Source organism: Malania oleifera, chromosome 13 (genome assembly GCF_029873635.1).
Source record: "Malania oleifera isolate guangnan ecotype guangnan chromosome 13, ASM2987363v1, whole genome shotgun sequence".
NCBI classification, from domain to species: Eukaryota; Viridiplantae; Streptophyta; class Magnoliopsida; order Santalales; family Ximeniaceae; genus Malania; species Malania oleifera.
The window spans coordinates 18,250,464-18,271,416 of NC_080429.1; the positions used below are offsets into that span (position 1 = coordinate 18,250,464).

The 20,953-nt window shown below is 34.1% G+C and overlaps 1 protein-coding gene across 2 annotated transcripts in view; it reads left to right on the top strand.

The window, feature by feature from the left end:
- Nucleotides 1-9,494: 9,494 nt before the first annotated feature.
- The window catches only part of LOC131146687 (protein trichome birefringence-like 18), a 28,300-nt gene continuing 16,841 nt past the window's right edge, over nt 9,495-20,953 (top strand). The window contains exons 1-3 of one of the 2 annotated variants that reach the window (XM_058096435.1): nt 9,495-9,781; nt 10,185-11,115; nt 11,215-11,277. In XM_058096435.1, coding sequence (XP_057952418.1) covers nt 10,500-11,115; nt 11,215-11,277 — 679 coding nt within the window. In that variant the 5' untranslated portion in view covers nt 9,495-9,781; nt 10,185-10,499. The remainder of the gene's footprint in view (nt 9,782-10,184; nt 11,116-11,214; nt 11,278-20,953) is intronic. The other variant, XM_058096434.1, reaches the window with a different exon arrangement.

The following is a 20,953-nucleotide window of genomic DNA, read 5'->3' on the forward strand; positions in this document are numbered from 1 at the left end:
CCAAATATACAAATGTTTTTCAGGTCCTTCGGGTAACCGAAACTAGCATCCTGGTGTCCAAAAGCATGGGTGTTGGTTAGCTACATAGAGTACCTGTGTAAGTACAAATGTTGTAACCGGGTTGTTATGGTTGGGTTTTGTAGACACCGGGGTATGTATGATATTGGAATGTAGATTCTAGTTATGTATAGACTCCGGTATGGTACGTTGTATGGTATGATGTATGTATATAAAGAACATTTTCGTTGCATATTTGATGAGTATGGATATATATGTGAATGAGTATAAGGTGTACGTGTACCCCACGAGGTCGGATCCTCATTCAATGTATTATCATGTATGTTTTAATTGATACAGAGACAAGTTAGGTTACTAAAACACACCTGGGACCCATCTGCGGGATCGGTGCGTGACAACTTGATATTAGAGCAAAACTAAGTTGTTAGGTCTTGTAGACTTGGTTAGGCGTAGCTATGTGTACATACCAGAGTATAAGATGTAGGACATGGGTAGAGTAGGTCAAGGGTTGTTTTGTTGCTAGACGGGAACTCATTGGCGGTGTTTTGTGTTTTTCTTGGAATGATGATTTCAGTAAAACCACGGCAAACCATTGATGGTTTCGTGTCAGTGTGGTGGGATAGACCTGGACCCGTGAGAGTTGTAGTTAACATGATTAGCTTTCAATGATTGTGTTAACTGTGTACGATATAGGAATTCTAATCAATTCCTATCCTATTTTCAGAATTTAGCCCAAGGATAACAACTTGGATAGTGGTTCCGAGGGGACTGCGAGTGATAAGTCTCCTTCTATGCCTCGGGGTTTGACGAGGTAGGTTATGCGGGAGATCGGACATTGTTTTGGGAGATGTGAGCACTCTCCTACTACTACGGGTTGTACCATAGAGAGGTTCACCCGCATGCACCCTTCGACGTTAAAAAGCAAAGAAGAAAGAAGAAGACATTTGTGTTTAATTTGTATATGCATTTAATTTTTATCTTTAATCTGTAATAAAGCATGCATCTGCATGATATGTTTTAAATGCTCATATGACCATAGAATGACCATAGAGACTGAATTCGGTCGACCGACGCCAGATTTTTAGGGTTATTTCTCAAAGGCCTTAGACTGACCTTAGGTACCTGAATATTGTAAATTTTATAAGAGAAAAAGGACTGAAATGCACTAAATGTGCACATTTGGTCGGCCGAACTCCCATGTATAAAATGCCCTCGGTCGACCGGACTAGGACCAGGTCAACTGGTTGACCATAACCCAGTCAACCGAACTCCTATAGTTCATTTGACCTCGGTTGACCGAACTCCCCAGGAATCAACTTTATTAACCTCTTGGTCGATCGAGCCCATATTGCATTACAACGCTCTGGTCGACCGAGTTTCCACGTGTGGGAACTCAATGACCCGGTTGACCGACCAAGTTAGTTCAAAATCTTCCTAGTCGACCGAACCTCGCAAAAAGGAAAAATTGCCTTTGGACATACAAGTCGGGTCGACCGAACTCACAAGTCATTTAATGCCCGGTCGACCGAACCTCAAGAACTTCAGCCAATCGAACTTGCCTCGGTCGACCGGTGCTCTTGGGTTGGAATTTTTTAAAAGCTTTAAAACGTCATTAAAATTTAATTAATCATTTCCAAAATACCAAGCGTATCCCCAACGGTCATATTTTTCAAAAATGCTATAAATACCTCCTCATAACTCCATATTAGTAACTTTGATTACCCTAATTTTTCTCTCAAATATTTTTACTAATCAAAGTTCCCCCACATACTCTTTTACTTAAAAAATCATTTTGGGGTAAAATCTTTTCATATTCTCCAAACTCTCTTTGATTCTTTTATTGAAAACATTCCTTTTAAAAGAGTATTTTTTTATTTGGCTGATTATTTTTGAAGTGTGATTATTGCAAAAACGTTTTGAGCATAAATCCTATATTCTCCAAACAATATTTTATTCCAATTCTTGATTGGAGAAAATATTTGTTTTACATTTGATCTTTGAAGCTTTTATTGCATGTTTCATATAATATCAAAGATCTTACTTGTTAGTTTTTGCAAAAATACTTTTAGAACAAACCCTTGATTCTCCAGTGCATCTGAAATACATTTTTAGGAGAATATTTCATTAGGGTTCAAATCCTTGAAGCATATTATCATATACATCTTTCTTCAAAGATTAGAACATTTATTTAGAAAAACACTCTTACTCTACTGAGCATAAATCATATCATAAGAGAGTGCATATTTTATGAGCTTAAGCGTGTATATCTTTGCTTGTATTTCAGAAGCATGTTTCATGTACAAAATGGTTTTATTATAATGGTTGGGTTCAACCTGTTAATTGAATTGGGGAGTCTCAGCTCCATAAGTGAGACTAGTTTGATTCAGCCCGAAAATTGAACTGGGGAGTCTCAGCCCCGTAAGTAAGACTAGTTCAGCTCAGCCTAATAATTGAGCTGGGGTTTTCCTCACCCCGTAAGGAGAGAATGTAAAAGGCTTTTGCTTAACCCGATTGAGTAAGCAGGTTTAGTGGAATCCTTGTGGGGTATGCCCAAGGCAAGGACGTAGGTAGTATTGGCCGAGCCTCGTTAACAAATTTGTGTCATTCTATCTCTATCTCATTTAAATTCCTGCACTTAAATTTTAGCATGTGTATGTTAGTTCATGTTTTGCTATAACCATCTTGCATGCACACAAAACTAATTTAAATGAGATATGTAGCACACGTGTATGTATGCACACACTGATAACTTAATCGTTGTACGTACACATTTTCAATAATGAATGAAATATGAACTGTGGTGAATTGGTGTAATTATTTAAATTAGAGAAAAATATTTTAAAACCCAATTCACCCCCCTCTTGGGATCACACCAATTCCAACAGTGGCTTCAGTGTAGTGCAGGTGTTCCCATGGCAGTCCGGACCAAGTGGGACAAGCCCATCGTACTTACAGACTTATGTTTAACTTAACGTGGTCGGCCAACCATTACTAGATCTCGCCTACAGGTTGCACAACCCTGTCATATGGGGGGTAAGACATGACATCAGTTAGCTATCCATCATGGGTATTATTTCAGTGTTGTACAATTATAGAAGATGTTTTACATGATTACAGAAATTAGTATGATATTTATTGTGATATGATGAATCATATTTTGCTCAGAGTTTATACAATCAGTTTTTATCAAATATACATATTATGTACAGTTCATGTTCAAACACAACATTACTCATGTTGCCACACACTAATATTAGTTTATCTCCCTTACTGAGAGGTGTCCCACCTCAGCATTACAAACATTTCAGGAAATCCAAGTAGAAGGGCGGATAGAGCTCTGCAGCGGTAGAGATTGACCGAATTACCCTGTCAGAAGGGTAAGTAGTTGAGTTAGGGTCAGATTAATTTTTGGGTTATGACTTTTTGGTGCTTTTTGGTCCTTTTGTGGATGTTGTATATACATGACAGATTCAGTAAAGTTCTGGTATTGTGTCTGATGTTGTATGACATGTATGTAATTTATATTTTCCACTACTCAAGTATCAGAGATGTATGACAGGATTTCAGAGTTATTATGAATGTGGTTATGTAGGAATATATATATATGAATTTATGTATATGGTAAAAATAGGCAGGTCGTTACATATAGTCCTTCCAAATTCCCTAACTTAGGCATCAAAGTAATCCCTAAAGTACACCCCGAGTCCTCCAAGTCATTTTTTTTATTATTCTTGGTAGACGATTAAAGTTGTTATTGATCCAAATTCTCCAAAACAAATTTTGGCAACAACATAATCCTATGAATAAAACAATGGAGGACCATATAATTTCAAGTTTTCAAGTATTATGTTAAATTATTTGTTGTAATAATGTTTTTGTGTTTTTAAAATTTTATATTACCGTTAAATGATTTTAAATGTAATATATTTGACTTGTGGAATGTATGCCCTTAAAAACAACATGGTTACAATAAAAGAATTTAATAATTTGCACAAAGAAAATATGTTTTTACTATAATAATGATGCAAAAAAATCACTAAAAGACAAGAAATAAATATTCATATATATAATTATAATGTATAATAATGCTATATTGCAAGTATTAATATCTAAACCAATTAAAATAATATAATGATATTCAATTCAAAAGATTATATTCTCATATAACTTATTGCAATAATCTCATAGCCAACTTCAGCATTGTCCCTTTTGCCAACTATTCCTAAAGTTTTATCTTATAAAAGATGCCTTACATAATTGGAACCCAAACCACATTTAGAAACCCGAGGTATTTATAGTACACATAAGTTATAGTACCTGACTTATCAGTCAAAAAGAGATAATGAAGTGTTCATGTTTCGTGGATCTTTCAATCCCAAGAAAGTTAAAAATTCTGATAAAATTTCAAGAGTTTTTGCCCGATTTATCTTTTTTTTTTTTAAATATATTAAATAATACCTTTATTGGGAAAATAATTCCCTAAATAACCCTGACGTAATCTCGCTACTTGAAGTAGCGAATTTTAAACAAATCTCATTACTTGAAATAGCGAGATTTAATCAGTCACGTGTTATTTTGAGAATTATTTTCCCAAAAAAATATTATTTAATATATATTTTTTAAAAATGATAAATTGGGAAATAAATTCTTCTGTGTAATAAATTGAGAAATAAATTTTTTTAATATATTTTTTAAAAAATGATAAGTCGGGAAATAAATTCTTCTGTGTAATAGATTATTCTGCATAATAAATCGGAAAATAAATTTTTTTAATATATTTTCAAAAAAAATATTAAATCGGGAAGTAAATTCTTCTGCGTAATAAATCGGGAAATAAATTCGTTTTGTTTACATATATTATAAGTAAGTTATTAATTTTTAGTCGTAAATAAATTTATATCATATGTACATGTTCATAATATTATTGAAATTTTTTATACAACATGCAATTTTTATAGATATTATATTATTCATATGAATTTATCAATAGTTGTCAATTATGCTGAACAAATAATATAAAATAATGTGCTAAATTGTGATATTATTGTTAAAATTAATCATTGAACTACTTATAGATGACAATTAATCGTAGTAAAAATACATAAAAAAGTTGCGCCAAAATATTATTTATATTATATGTTTTAATGGTAATATTTAATGAAATAGTAAATTCCAAATGGGAATTTGCTTCCTCAGGCAAAGATCCGTCAAGGTGTTTTGCACAAACACGCCATTGACGCATGCAAGCTCTGATAACAAATGGGAAGTTGAAGCTATTGGGTGGTAGGAATTGAAAGATCATGAGGTTATGCAGAAAGAGAGCATGAGCATGACATGCATGCCACCAGTTTCGGGGTTTCCGCCACAGTCATCAAGTGTCAGCCTTCAACTATCACATTACTCGGAAGAAAAAAACGAGAGAGAGAGAGAGAGAGCTCATGGATTGATTTATATAGTTGTAAAAACTGTCCATAGTTTGTAAGATACAATAAAAAACAATATAATTATAAGTCGAAACATAATGAATGAATTTGAGTTTTAAACTTTGATAATAGATAATGGTTACAAGATAATTCAAATATTAAATTCAATTATAACAATACAAAATTAAAACAATATATTATTTGAATATGAAACTAAATATAAATACAACCTTACTATTAATAAAAAAAGGTGTGTAGCAAAATCATATTTGAAATTTACTATTTCATTAAACATTACTATTAAAACAAATAATATAAATAATATTTTGGTGGAACTTTTTTTATGTGTTTTTACTAAGATTTGTCATCTATATGTAGTTCAATGATTAGTTTTAACAATAATATCACAATTTAGCACATCATCTTATATTATTTGTTCAGTATAATTAACAATATTGATAAATTCATATGAATAATATAATATTTATAAAAATTGCATGTTGTATGAAAAACTTCAATAATATTATGAACATGTACATATGCTATAAATTTATTTGCGATTGAAAAATAATAACTTACTTATAATATATGTAAACAAAAAGAATCTATTTCCTGATTTATTACGCAAAATAATTTATTATGCAGAAGAATTTATTTCTCGATTTATCATTTTTAAAAAAAATATATTAAAAAAATTTATTTCCTGATTTATTACGCAGAATATTTTATTTTCTAATTTATCATTTAAAAATATATATATATTAAAAGAATTTATTTCCCAATTTATTACGTAAAAGAATTTATTACGTAGAATAATTTATTTCCTGATTTATCATTTAAAAAATATATATATCAAATAATATTTTTTTAGAAAAATAATTCTCGAAATGACACGTGGCAAATTTTGCTATTTCAAGTAGCGAGATTACGTCATGATTATTCAGGAAATTATATTCCCAAGAAATGTATTATTTAATATATATTTAAAAAAAAAATAAATCGAGAAAAAACTCAAATTTCAATGTTTAACTAAAAGAATAAATATATTATTAAAGGAGTAAAAAAAAAGGACCGCTGATACGCCTTTCACTAAATTAGGTTATGTATGTTTGTATATGGTTCTTAGGTTTATATAATGTGACATGATATTAATAAAAGCATGATATTCTTAAAATAAAATTTTTCTTGGTATCTCTAATATTATATTCTCAAAATATTAAAAGATATCATAAACTAGAAACACCCCTCTCTCTCTCTCTCTCTCGTTTGCCGACATGGTTCATGTGAACACTCGGACAAAAGGCTAGCTGTGTACGTAGGTTATGCACTGCTACACTCCTTCACTTCTAGGAAGGTGCAAGTTCATTTGATGATAGTATATAATATAATCTTTAAGGACATTTTAATTTTCGATTTTTATAAAAGTTGTGAAATTTTTATGTCAGAAGTTTCACAACTTTTATTTTAGAAAAAGTGAAGCAAAATATAAAATAAAAGAGATATTATCTTTAATATTATTTGATTAAGACTAATAAACTCTCAAAAATTCAAATTATTTATTTATTTTCCATGCTAAGCTGTAGTTTGGAAACCTAAATTTCAAGTCTTAAATTTGAATTTATAAATCTAGATAAAATTTAGTAAGTTTTTTTGCCGAATTTTGTTCAAATTTATCTAAATTTAAATTTAAAATGTGAAATCTAAGCTTCCAACTGTAAAGTAATTGTAATTTTATTTTGGATGATTTTATAATCTTATCAATTGAATAAAAATTATTATTTCTTATGAATTATTTTTTTAATTGTCTCACAATAGTAATGAGATTTGATTTTAGTATCTATTATGTGACGTAGGGGCGCACTTGTACAAAATCTATTCAAGGTAACCGAACAATTATGGATGGACCCATTACTTAACAAAAAATAAAAATATACATAAGTTAGACATTAAAAGCATCTTTTTTCTTCTATTATTTTATTTTATTAGATGGGTTGAGCCAAACTTATAGATATATATTTACCATTAAATATGATAAGTTAATATTTATAAAAACATAAGAAGCACAATGCCATTTTTCATAAACCTAAAGGTGTGAGAGTAATTTACTTCGAAAATCAATATTTCTGAAAATTGCACACATTAAATTTCATATACAATAAATGTTAAGAAAATTTTTTCTATGTACTCTCCTAGTAAATTGTCTAAATGTTTAGATCGTCATCTTTTTTAAGACCATTTTAATCATTAATTTAACTATTACCGATTGTCCATGAGGAAAAATTTAAAAAGAATAAGTGGCTTTGGAAGAGTATGAGAATAAAGGAGAAATGTAAAGGTTATTGAAAATATTTTTTCATCAATTCATTTTTAAGTTTTAGAATCAAATAGTTTGGTAAAAAATTATTATTGATGGTCAAATGATTCAGAGTGTTCAAGTTAGATAATTCAATCACACATCGTTTTGTGGTGTTTAATTGAAAGTTAATGTTAATGATAGATCAAGAAGCAACATAGAAAGTGGTGTGTTAAATGAGTTCATCCAAAAATATCTTTGATGGCTAATGATTGGTTTTTCAAAATCAATTAAGTTGCGTGAGCATGCATTTCAGATCTTAAATTTGAATTTATATAAATTTAGATAAATTTCAATTTAATTTTAGTCAAATTTAAGGTATTCCAAAACATAAGATTAGAGTGGTCTATAATACAATAGTCAGATTATTTGCACGATATCATTGCTAGTGAAATATTTTGCTAGGTGCAACCACAAGTGTAGGGGGTTTCAACCGGTTGGCCTACGAAGAGTTGTTGTACCTTCCCTGGGGTTTGGACTAAGATGCGGTAAGGCAATTAGACCAACAACTGAGATTGCAAATGTCTGCAGACATATTTGTAGATGATTACTTTGACTTTGTTTGGGTTGATCACCTATGCTATGTCCAGCCTTCGGGCCGCACAATCTGTCATGAGGGTTAATCATGTTATTTGTCTAAGGGAGTGTCTTATACGCATATATGTGAATTTATGTAAATAATGTTATCTATTATTTGAACTCGTTTATACTGTAGGAATAAAAATGTATTTTCAACTGTGTAGGTGTGGGTACAATTCTACAAATGTTAATTTTGATTAAATGGAGAAATGAATATTTTATGATGCTACTAAAACTCATATTGACCACACCCTGATATTAACTTACTCCGTCTTATCGAGAGATGTCTCATCCTAATGGTCCTTTGACTTTTCAGGAGGTGCTAGGAATCGTGCTTAGCAGGTTAAAGGGACTGAGATTAGTTTGTCTGGTATATCTATGTGGGTTGTATGAATGAAGTTTAGTTTCTATCTTCTATTTTGGGTTTGTAATATGAGTATTTAGAAATTTCTACGTATAAAGGTAGACTAGAACTTTGATAATGTATTTGAGGACGTTTAAATTATTTTCACTACTTTTATGTGATGATTATGGTATCAGGAATACAGATGTTACTAAAGTAGCACCTCAGGCCCCACGTAGCGGGTTGGAGCGTTACAATTATTGATAGTTTAGTGGGAGTTATGCGAAACACCCAATGTCATGTAAGGCCGACCTTACGACTGCCTACTTCCATGGGTATATTTGTCAAATTTGGGTGTACTAATTTTAGTTGTATCAGTAACATTACAATATAGATTAAGCATTGAAATATGGATTTGAATCATACCCTTACTCTATATTTAGCACTTCAAGTATTTAGTTAAGATGAATACAAAATAAAATTGTACTCCATTTTGACTAAATACACACAAATCTAAATTTGAATTTTAGTTGATGATACCTTTAAAAATTTAAATTCTTTACTTGTAAATTTACATATAATTTTCTACACAATCTAATTTATATGAATATAAAAATATAAAAATATAATATTTGTGGAGTGAAAACATTATCATCATAAAATAAAGAGAGAAACTATTTAATTAATAGCATAAAATAAATAAAATAATAAATTTTATAATAAAAATGTTTATTGTAAATAACACACCTACATTACGCGGTGCTATACAGGAAGCTCAGAAGTCACACTTATTAATTCTATTAATTATTTATGTACGAATTTCGCTTTCTTCGCGTTACTTTCTCTCCCTCTCTCACACACAGACACGATTGACAATCTTCTTCAACGACGATCCAAATTTTTCTCGAATTCAATTTAATTAATTCTGCCTGGACGCCGCGCAACTCTTTCTGGCGATCAATCTCTTACACTCCGAGAGTTCTCTGAATCTTTTCCCCTAATTCTTCGTCTCCTTCGCGCTAATCGAGCGTTCCGGTGCTTTAGAACCTCGTTGAATCGGTAAAGGTTCCCATTTCTACCTTTCCAAAGTTTTTCTTGGGTTTAATTCTGAAGATTTATGAGCGGTAGTCATTGCTTTTCTGTTTCTGTTTCGCCTTTTTGGTTGGTGAGAAAATGCACGAAGATACTGGAACTATGGGTTTTGAATCTTGAAATCTCTGTTATTTTGGAAGTGACAAAACTAAAATTTCCAGTTGGCTGAACACAACTCGAGTGCTGATTTATCGAATTTTTATATTAGTTTATTTAATTTTTTTTTTGTTGGAAGATGAAACAACACAGTGCCTGAGATTCGAAACTCGTTTCTGTTTCTTTTTTCCATATGTTCTCTTGGCATCTTTGTTCGGTTTTTTTTTTCCCAAGTAGTCTTGAATTTTCGATTAATTTGAAGTGGTTTCTGATATTTTAGATATTATATCCTGGACGTGATATTTCTGAAGGTGAAAAGAACGTTTGCTGATTTTTTCATTGTTACTCTATCAACCGATCGATGAGGTTTATTTGGCTGTTCTCGGCTTCAATTCTGCTAAGATTTGCCATCCCCGTTAGCAATTTGAAGCAACATTGACGAACAATATTAGCATTTGAATCTCTTTAGAATCTTATTCATCTTATGTTAAATTAAGTGTTGCACTGGTAGATCTCAGTTCAACTATTTGCTGTCTGGAACTTCTTGGTTTTCTGTTCGTTGTATGAAGAATTTACTTGATTCGCATTGAAAGCTATGACCTCAACTTCACCTAGAGGGCATGCCTCAATGGTTGGCTTTCTACGGAGCATCAACTCCATTGTGGTCACAGTAATAGCACTAGCATTGTTTTTGATTTTTGCTTCATTGCTTTCGGTTCCTTCCCCAGTTGGGTCTGCAATTCGTAGTTATTTTTATGGCGCGGATCCTTCGCCAAGACTGGAAGTCTCAATTCTTGAGGGGAATCAAGCTCAAATTATTGGTGATGGTGTTAATGGCTCAAAAAATTTGGACTCATTGGTGCCGAGTGGTAGTCAGAATACAATTAAAACTAGCTCTGATCAAAATAAAATTGATGATGACTTGCAAAAAGCTGCTTTGCCCATTCCACTGGTCAATCAAGGTACAACTGATCCAGGCCGAACCAACAAGGAAGATGCAATTGATGAGAATCTGCATTCTGAGTCTGGAGAAACTAAGAAGTCATCTAGTTTACAGCGGGAGGAAATGCCTGTGAGTTCTTCTGGTCCTACAGTTGTTTCAGAGGCAAAGGAGATGGTGGGTGTGCATGTGCCTGTACCCTCTCCGTCTTCTAGTTTAAAAAGTGATGTCGTGATCATGCAAAGTTCTGCTACATCCAATGCTGCAAAAGGTGTTGACATTGCTTTTTTCTTTCTTCTGTGTTTTGTTGAATAATGTTGTTCTAACAAATGATGCTGAACCATCTTCTTCCTTATTTCTTCCAAAGCAGAGCTTGTGCCATCTTCATCTTCAACACCAAATGAAGCAGGGAAGGGTGGCTCAGTTAATTCAGGTAGCACAGTAGAACTTACTGTTTTGAAATGTGTTCTTTTACCCCTTCACTAGTTTTTGCTTTCCATATAAAGTGCCCCTCCTGTCGATATTTCTCGGAATACAACATATTAATTAGGACTGGTTTACCATTTCAAGGTGTTTAGGGTCTTTATAATTGTGAGATTTTACCAAATGTTCCTATTGTAAATAATTTTTTATAATTTTAATAATTTTGAGTCCAAAATATTAGATTTTATAACATTATGAGCACTTTATCAGTTGATTATTCAAATTAAAAAGATAAATAAATTTAAATCTCATTATTTAATTATTAATTAATTAATTTATTTTTTTTGGATACTCAATTCTGAAAGTACATTTGATTGATACAATTTGTCGGTCTTTTGTATCTGCTTGAAAATTTTATTAATTATAAAAGGTGCTACTTATTTTTGGATAGAGAAAGAAGAAATTTTATTGAAGAGAAGAGTAACTACAAAAAGGAGCATACGAAATCCTTTTGTGTAATATAAGAATAAAAAGGAAAAATACCAAACAAATCCCCCCTCCAATCGCATTTGAAGTTTGAAAAAGACAATCTTTTGAAACAATCAATTGTAGTCTAGCAGGAGCCCATAGCAAAGCCAAATACTAAATTTTATCCCTAAGCATAGATAAAGACATCTTCTTTCAATATATGTTCATTCTGCTCCAACTAAATCCCCACAAATCAGCAAAACACCCATGAAAATGAGATAGCCAATAGGTCCTCCCCTGACTCCCAATTCTCTCCATATAGTCCAAATAAATTAGTTTGCACCCTCCATGAAAAGGAACAATGGAAGGAACAAATGAGAGATATATCCTGCGCTTCTGAAGCATAAAGAACAAACATCTAGATATAAATCCTTAAAGGCCTCCTACTTTACAACTAATTGTGAGCGTCAACTCTATTAAGAATAACTAACCAAATAAAATCCGTAATCTTAGAGGGGATATTGGTCTTCCAAATAGTATAATGAAGGGGGAAAGATGTGTTTGTATGGGTCAAATACTCAAGAAAAAAGATTTCGAAGAATACTCCCCATGAAGAATCAAGAATCTATACTTGAACTCCGTCCTAGAAGAAGGACAACTACCTTCAACAAACATAATAAGGAGGTGAGCTCAATGCCTCTTTATCATTAAGAGACCTATGAAAATGAAAATCTGAAGAGAATTCATCCCCATTAGAAATACAGAAGGAAGAAATAGGATCATTATGCAAAGAGGACAGCCTATACAAATGAAGAGAAGAAGTGTAAAGTGCAGAATCGCCCTCCCAAATGGTTTCCTAAAACCAAACGAGATACCCAGTGGCCATAATAAATTTAGAAAGCAGGGTAAATTTGCGAAATACACTTCCAAGGACTCTTAAATGAACATCTAAACACCAAATAGCGCATCCCACCCATTATCCTGCAAGCCAAGTTTACTTTTAGGAACTTTATGCTGAAGGGAAGGCACCTTTATAGGAAAATGCCAAAACCATTTACCCACTAAAGCGATGTTTTTGGACATTGTCCTACCAAGATCCGAATGTCACGAAATTTTATGAGCCAAGCTTGTTCAAGGCATTATCCTTACCTATGATAGGTTGTCTTTTGTGCATGGGATGGGTTACCATCAAGTAAATAAATAATATAAGTTTTCTGCTTTGTGTATGTGTAACTTGTAGTGTAAAGTGGGAGTATGACATCTTGGACATTTTGATGTTTCCTAGTGCTAGAGCTAAAATAGCATATAAAGCTCTTTAGGGGAGGATGTTTGTTCATCAGTCTTGTAAACCTCACTAGCATTTGTTAAACATGTTTAGACTACTTGCTTCCCTCACCAAACACACGTTGCTTATGGAGATTTTGTTAATTGATTATGCTGTTTTGTTGTTTACCGCTTGCTTGCCATTTGCTTTCATGAATTGCTTATTGCGTCTGCTTAGTTTCATTCAATTGTTGTGAATGTGTTCTTGTGGTAAATTGCAATAATCTTTGGCTGACTAAGCAAGAGTGCTTTAGCTAGTGCTGCACGGTCCTTCACAAGGTGTGAAGTGTTCAGCCTGTGACACAAACCCCCCTCATTTAGATCCAAAAACAATCTCCTACCTAATCAAATGATTCTTTTTGTCCCCCACTTCGCAGTTTGGACCATAAGAAACCATCATGACACTCTCAACATTTCTAGCAATCCCCATATGAATTCTAAAAATAAACAAAAAATAGAGACGAATACTAGAAAGACATTCCTGAATGTGGGTAATATGCGCACCTAGAGAGAATAAAATACCCTTCCACCCATCTTGGCACCTTCTCCACCATAATATCTCATGTCGATGTTTGTATTATATATACATATTAATATAAACCTCTCAGTCACAGTGCAGGCAGGGGAGGCATGCTGTAGGAGTAGTGGGGTTGCCCAGCTGGTTCTCCCTCATATCTTGCTTGCACTTTTGCCCACCACCGACCTTTGTGGCCATTATTGCACCCATGCAGGTCTAGGTGTGTGCTTTCAATCGTAGTGCAGCAGTAGGAATACCATTACTGGCGACCCCATTCCATTTGCCAACTAGCTAGGTAGCTGGGTTTCTATTTCACCTTGTCTTGAGAGAGAGAGGGTCCAATATGTTCAACACATAAGGTTATATGCATATATGGCAGTGGGGGAATTAAGATTGTTCACCTTGTCTTTTATTTCATTTTTTGTTTTTTGTCTTCTGGAGTCCACCTATAATATATATGGCATTTCCAATTTCAATGGTTTATTTATATTAAATATTTTCTTTGAAAAAAAGAAAAAAAAAATCACTTTTTATTGTATTTTCTCTTTACATATATATGAGATATTATAAAAATGAAATATTGTCTGAATATAATTAAATTTTTTTGAAAAATTAAAATTAATGACACATACTAGTAAATTTGATTAATTAATTTACTTTATTTTATTTCTTTTTTGTTGTGACCAAATATAAAAATATAAACTTAATTCATTTTCTTTAATATTTTTAAAATTTTAAACATGCCAAAGGGTTTTTTTTTTGGGGGGTAACCTGTCTTGGCACCTTCTCCACCATAGCATTCCAAAAACCAACCAACATAGGTCACCACCCAAAGGCATTCTTAAATAAGTCAAAGGCCAATCTAGAGTACGGTGAGTACCCCACATTGCTAAAGAGGACAGGTCCTAAGATCTAGACTCACTCAAACTAATACAAGCTAGACCACTCTTTCCCAAACTTATTTTTAAATTAGAACATTCTTAAATAATTGTAAAATAGTGATCAATCACATTAAAAAATACTTCCTATGATCTAAGTGAAAATAGTATCATTGCTGAAGATGAGACACCCTCACCCCTTCACTCTCCATCCCAATCCCTCTTACAATCCTATATCGACAACCCTATGAACCAATCCACTCAAGACATTTATTGGAAGAACAAGCAAAAAGGTCTTAGTCAATCCCCTTGCTCAACCCCCCAAACCACAATTAGGACCTCTTTTAATGAAAAAAAAAAAAAAAAAAAAGGGGAGCCTGGTGCACAAAGCTCCCACGTATGCGAGGTCTGGGGAAGGGGCGGACCATGATGGATCTATAGTACGCAGCCTTACCTTGCATTTTTGCAAGGGTAGCGTTCAGGTCTTATGCGAACGATGACACTATCACTTGCATTAAACTCTCTAGTTGTACGATGCACATCTGCAGCAAACTTATCATCCATATTACTCATTAGGGGTGTATTCGGTTCGGTTTTGCCTAAAATCGAAAATTGAACCGAATTCATTGGTTTTAAATTTTTATGAACCGAAACCGCGCTGAAACCGACTGTTTAAAGAATCCAAAACCGACTACTACTGGTTTGGTTTGGTTTTTATTCAGTTTTTAAGTTATTTTAAATACATAAAGAGACCATCCTAGTTATAACTGAGGCCCAATTGGAAAGGAAAATTTAAAACATGGCTCCTACATACAGGCCCAATACCCTAAGCCCATTAAAAAAGGGCTTTACCAATACTCTAAGCCCATTAAGATCAGGCTTCAAAGAAGGCCAGCCGTATGTACTCAGCCACGGCTTATTTTGTATTGGATTTAATTGCAAGATGAGGTTGGGCTGCGTGCTGAGTATATATAATGGGAGGAAGAGTCTTTCCCCTCTTCCCTTAGTCGATGTGGGACAAATTGTTCCCACTTCCCAATAGCCACTACTCACAGTTCAAAGCAATGCAAGCCTTGCTCACTTTTACTTTGTCCCACATTGGAAAGGAGTACAATCAATGATCCTCCCCTTCTTTATAAATCTTCTTGGTGGGTTAAACTATCAGTCCACTTAATTATTTAATGCATGCAATTATTATATGGTTATATTATTTTATTGACAATTATAATTATAATATATGTCATATGAAAAATTTATAATAATACTTTACAAATTTATAAAATATAAATATAAGTAATTGGTTTTTCGGTTTTTTTCAGTTCAATATGTTTATCAAATCAAAACTGAAACCGAAAAATCAGTTTTTATAAAATTAAAACTGAAACCAAAATCAAAATTGAAAAACCGAACTGAAATGTTAAAATGGTTTGGTTTCGGTTTGTTTTTCGGTTTTTCAGTAAATTTTGTACACCCCTATTACTTATAGCAAATTTTCAGCTAACATTAGCACGCAACTCATGAATTTGATGGACTCAACAGGCTTAGAAACACTAGCATATGGTGGCAAAGGAACAAGATCAATGGGTGCATGGGGTTTGTAATCGAATACACACTCAAAATGACTCTTACTTGTGGACATATTCACAAGAATAGTATAAGCAAACTCAATAGTAAGTAGCACCCAGTCGCAATCCAATGTTTTTCTCCAACAACACACCTAAGTAGGTCACCATGACTACAATTCACAACCTCAGTCTGCCCATTAGTTTGGGGGTGACAAGCAGAGGAAAATATTGAGTACATATTCCAAAGTGTCTTCCAAAAAGAGTTGGAGAACTTGATATCCCTATTGGACACTATGGAGGTTGGCAACCCATGCAATTTGATGACCTCTTTAAAGAACAATTTAGCTACATGAGATGCATCAGGAATCTTATTACATGGAACAAAATGTGCCATTGTGGAGAATTTGTCAACAACAACATATATGAAATCATGTCTCAGGCTGTTTTGGGAGTCCAAGAACAAAATCCATACTTAGGTCTCTCCAAGGAATGTGTGCCAATGGCAGAGGGGTATAAAGGCTAGTGTTGTGTCTCTCTTATATTTGACTAACTGAAAGGTGCCACATTGAGACACTATACTAGTAACATCCCTCTTTAAGGAAGGCCAATAAAGTCTACCCTCAACTAAGGCAATGGTTTTATCCTGCCCCAGGTGACTAGTATGCGATTCCCAAACTAAAAGATCTCTAAAAGAAGTATGGGGAATGCATAACCTAGTACCCTCTAAATAGGTATACCTTTTGGATGATGAAATCTACAAAAATCCCTATAGTGGCCCTCACTCACCTCCTGAAAGATAAGTCCAAAATCAGGACAAGTGGATTACTCCTCCTTCGGACGATCAAACTCAAATGATCCCAACTCTCAAGATGTGGAGAATAACTATTGCCCAACTAAGTGGCCACTTTATTCCTAACAGTGGAACAATGCTCAAGAACAAAAAGTGTACTTGTTGAGGAACTCTACCTAATCGACATGCTTCACACTTAACTTCTTCTGCGAGCTCAGATATCGCAAAGCAAGGTGATTGGAGAAAAGTACAAACGCTTGGGGTAATAGGTAGTATCTCCAATGTTGGAGAGATCTCACTACAACGTAAAACACTTTATCACTAAAAAAAGGCTATAGGACGTCTCTCTTGACTCAAGACCCCTTCTATACCTATCCCAAAGGCATCACAAGCCACCTCAAAAACTCTATTAAAGTTCAGATGCCTTAGTACAAAAACTTCGGTCATCTTCTATTTGGCCTCTCTAAAAGCTCTAGCAGCTGATGGGGTCTAATGAAACTCTCCTTTCTTCAAACATTTAGTGATAGGAGTCATGATGGTGCCAAATTGCCATACGAATCACCTATAGAAAGTAGCAAGGCCATGACAATTACGAACCTCAATAATAGTATGAGGATCAGGCTACTCTGTAATGGCGCTAACCTTTTTAGATTTGTGCTTACTTCCCGCACAGAGATCACAAAACAAAGAAAGATACACTAGTTTGTAAGAAGCTGAATTTCTTGAGGTTAGCAAATAACTTCGTTTCCCTCAAGGTGGCAAAGACCTCATGAAGATGTATCAAGTACTCCTTAGATTTACTATAGACTAGTATATCATCAAAGTAGACCACTAGGAACTTTCCTATGAATGGCTGCAAAACATGTGTCTTTAACCCTCATAAAAGTGTTGGGCGCATTAGAAAGTCCAAAGGGCATGACCAACCACTCAAGTAAACCATTTTGGGTCTTAAAGGCTGTTTTCACTCATCTCTAGGTATAATTCTAATTTGGTGATACCTGCTACGCAGGTCAATCTTGGAGTACCAACTAGAGCCAGCTAGCATGTCAAGCATATCCTCAAGTCTAGGGATAAGGAACCTATACTCACTAGGTAACTCACTAGGCACAACATCATAAAACTCAACTAGCAACTCTCCTACCTCAAGTGGGTACTCACATGAAGACTCTCGATCCTCAGAAGGAACCTCTCGAGCGATGATTGCTAAAATGCACTTGTTTTCTAAGCTCTCTTGCTCAAAAGCCCTATGACCAAACAAGTGAATATTTCTTTGAATTGGGGCTTGATGGGCTACCTTGTTTTTTAACTTGGGATCTTTTGGGGTGGGCTTGGTTGGGGTCAAAATAATATTCTTATCTTTGCGCCTAAACGCATAAGCGTTTTCCCTACCATGATTGGTTACATCATGATCAAATAATCGTGGTTGCCCTAACAAGACATGGGCCACATCCATCGGGCGTTTATCATTATAGACCATGTCCTTTCATTTGGATGGGTACAACACACCTCTTGGTAACTAGTAGATTTGTCTTGTTTACCCAATTCACCTTAAAAGGCTAAGGGTGTGGTTCTTTAAGGTTTAATCTTCCTAGAGCAGCCTTGGGGATCACAATTATGCTACTACCCCCTGTCAATAACTAGCTTACATGTCCTATCTCCACAATGAATGGAAGTGTGGAAAATAGTGGTTTGTTTCCACTTCTCACTATCCATGGTAGTGGATGACACACGCCCGATCACACTAACATGGTGGTCATCCTCCTCAAAATCATCTACAAGCTCCCCCTCATCTCTCGACTACTCAATAGCATATACAACCTGATCCTCTCAATCAAGTAGATCATCAATCTCACGCTCTAAAGCTAAGGCTCATTGGGGACAATGGGCAGCAATATGCCCTCAAGTGTGGCAACGATGGCACTGCATAGATGAGCTACTAGCTTGAGGAATACTAGGTCCACTAGAACAAACAACATGATGTGACCCTATTTGCTTCAAAGAATCTCTCTAGGGGTAGATTGAGGGATGGTGGGCTTCGGTAAGGAAAGGATTTGGAGTGATGTGACTCACTCACGTGAGATGAAGACCTATTGGAGCTCTTGAGGTACCTTTTGATGGTAAGAGCTTCTTGATAAGCTATCTCTAAAGACTCTTGATAGAACAACTCAACTCTTGCCTAATCGTCGTTAAGACCATTCACAAACCTAGCTAGAGTGATGTGTGACCTCAACAATGTCATTGCTAAGCATTGGCTCTTCAAATCGATCAATGTAGCTGGCTACAGTAGTGTTCCGTTTATGGTTCAAAAGCTCACTGAATAGTTAGCTCTTAAAGGAAGGAGGGTTGTACCTTTTTCGAACCATTGTCTCATCGCTTCCCACCAGATAATAGGAGGTTCACCCTTTCAAATATTTTGTGAATGGCCGAATGAATTTGCCTTGAGCTCTGTATATTATATATAGACTTTACAAGAATGCTATACAGGGAAAGTAAATAAGGTCTAGCATGATTCTAGCCCTATACAAGTAAACTATAATCTGTCAAGCCCTTTACATGTAAACTAAATGTATTCTAACTGTACAAAATAATGAATTGAAATATAAGGAAATAAATGTGGGTTGAAGTAAGGAAAGAAATCTTTTGCTTTGCCATTTGCTGTTTTGTTGGCAGCCCCCCTCAAATTGATGCGGGTTGATCAACAAGCATCAATTTGCTACTTAGGAAGCAATGTCGATGACGAGTGAGAGCCTTGGTGAAGATGTCCGCAATTTGTAATTTAGTTTAAATGTGTGGAAGAGTGATAACACGAGCTTCAAATGCTTCATGGATAGAGCATGGTATTAAATAACGGCCGTTATGTAACGGAAAAATAGGTCACCGATTCCGTTATAGGCCGCATTAGCGGCGAGCCAAAAATTCACATGAGTAACGGCCGTTACGGAGACGTAACGGCTTGTAACGACCGTTACACTAACGTTACGGAATGTAACGTCTGTTACTCCACATCACGGTCGAAAGCCCCTTACAGCGTACCTTGTCTCCTCGAATCTGCTCCACTTTGTGCGTCTCTCCTTTGTCTGATATCGTCATTTGAATCCTCCAAAGTCCGAAGAACTGAAAAGCAGCTTCGAGCCTTCGAACTCTTACATCTGTCGTCTGCAAGCTGAGTTCAGTTCTCTCTTCACTTGAATTACTCCTCGATTCTTCGTCTCCTTCGTACATACAACTTCGATCTACTGATCTGAAGCTTCAAAATCCCTAAAACCCCCAAAATCTGCTTCGTACAGCTTCGTCTTCTTCGGTCCGTCATTCATCTCCTTCGTCCAAGAACACAAAAATCAGCAAGCCTTCGATTCCTCCATTCGAAGCCTTCGATTCCTCCAAAATTTGGAGGTTTGCAGGTTGCAGCTGCAGCAGGCCAGCAGTTCTCTCGCAGCGCAGGCTCGCAACTTCCGTGGGAGTGGAAGTTGGGAGTGGGTTTTGGGTATTGGGTAAGTGGTAACTGGGTAGTGGGTGGTGGCCAGTGGGTATGTAATTTATTATTTCAATTAATGCTTTATTGCTTTTATTCTGTTTTATTATTTCAATTTATGCTTTATTGCTTTATATAAATTATAAATTTTAGTTTATTTAATTAGTATATAAATTGTAAATTTCAGTTCATTTAATTAGTATATAAATTGTAAATTTCAGTTTTAAATTTAGTTTGTTTTATAATTTCAATTTATAGTTTATATAAATTATAAATTTCAGTTTATTTAATTACTAATTAGTATATAAATCGTAAATTTTGTTTTATAATTTCAGTTTATAAATATAATTAGTATATAAATTTAGTTTATTTATTATTTAATTAGAATATAAATTAACAGTTGTAAATTAATAATGATTGTATAAGTGGAATTTATTAATTAAAATAAAAAAAATAGTGTAAAGTTTTTAAAATATAAAATTTATAGAGTTACTTAGACTCTTAGAGAGTTAGAACCTAGAACTTAGAACTTAGAAACTTAGAGTACAGATTTAGTAAAAAAAATATTAACTAATATTCTACATATATATTTTTTTTAATACCTTGAGGTCCTTGACAATTAATAATTTAATATTAGATCTACAATTTATAATAAATTCTAATTTGTACACAA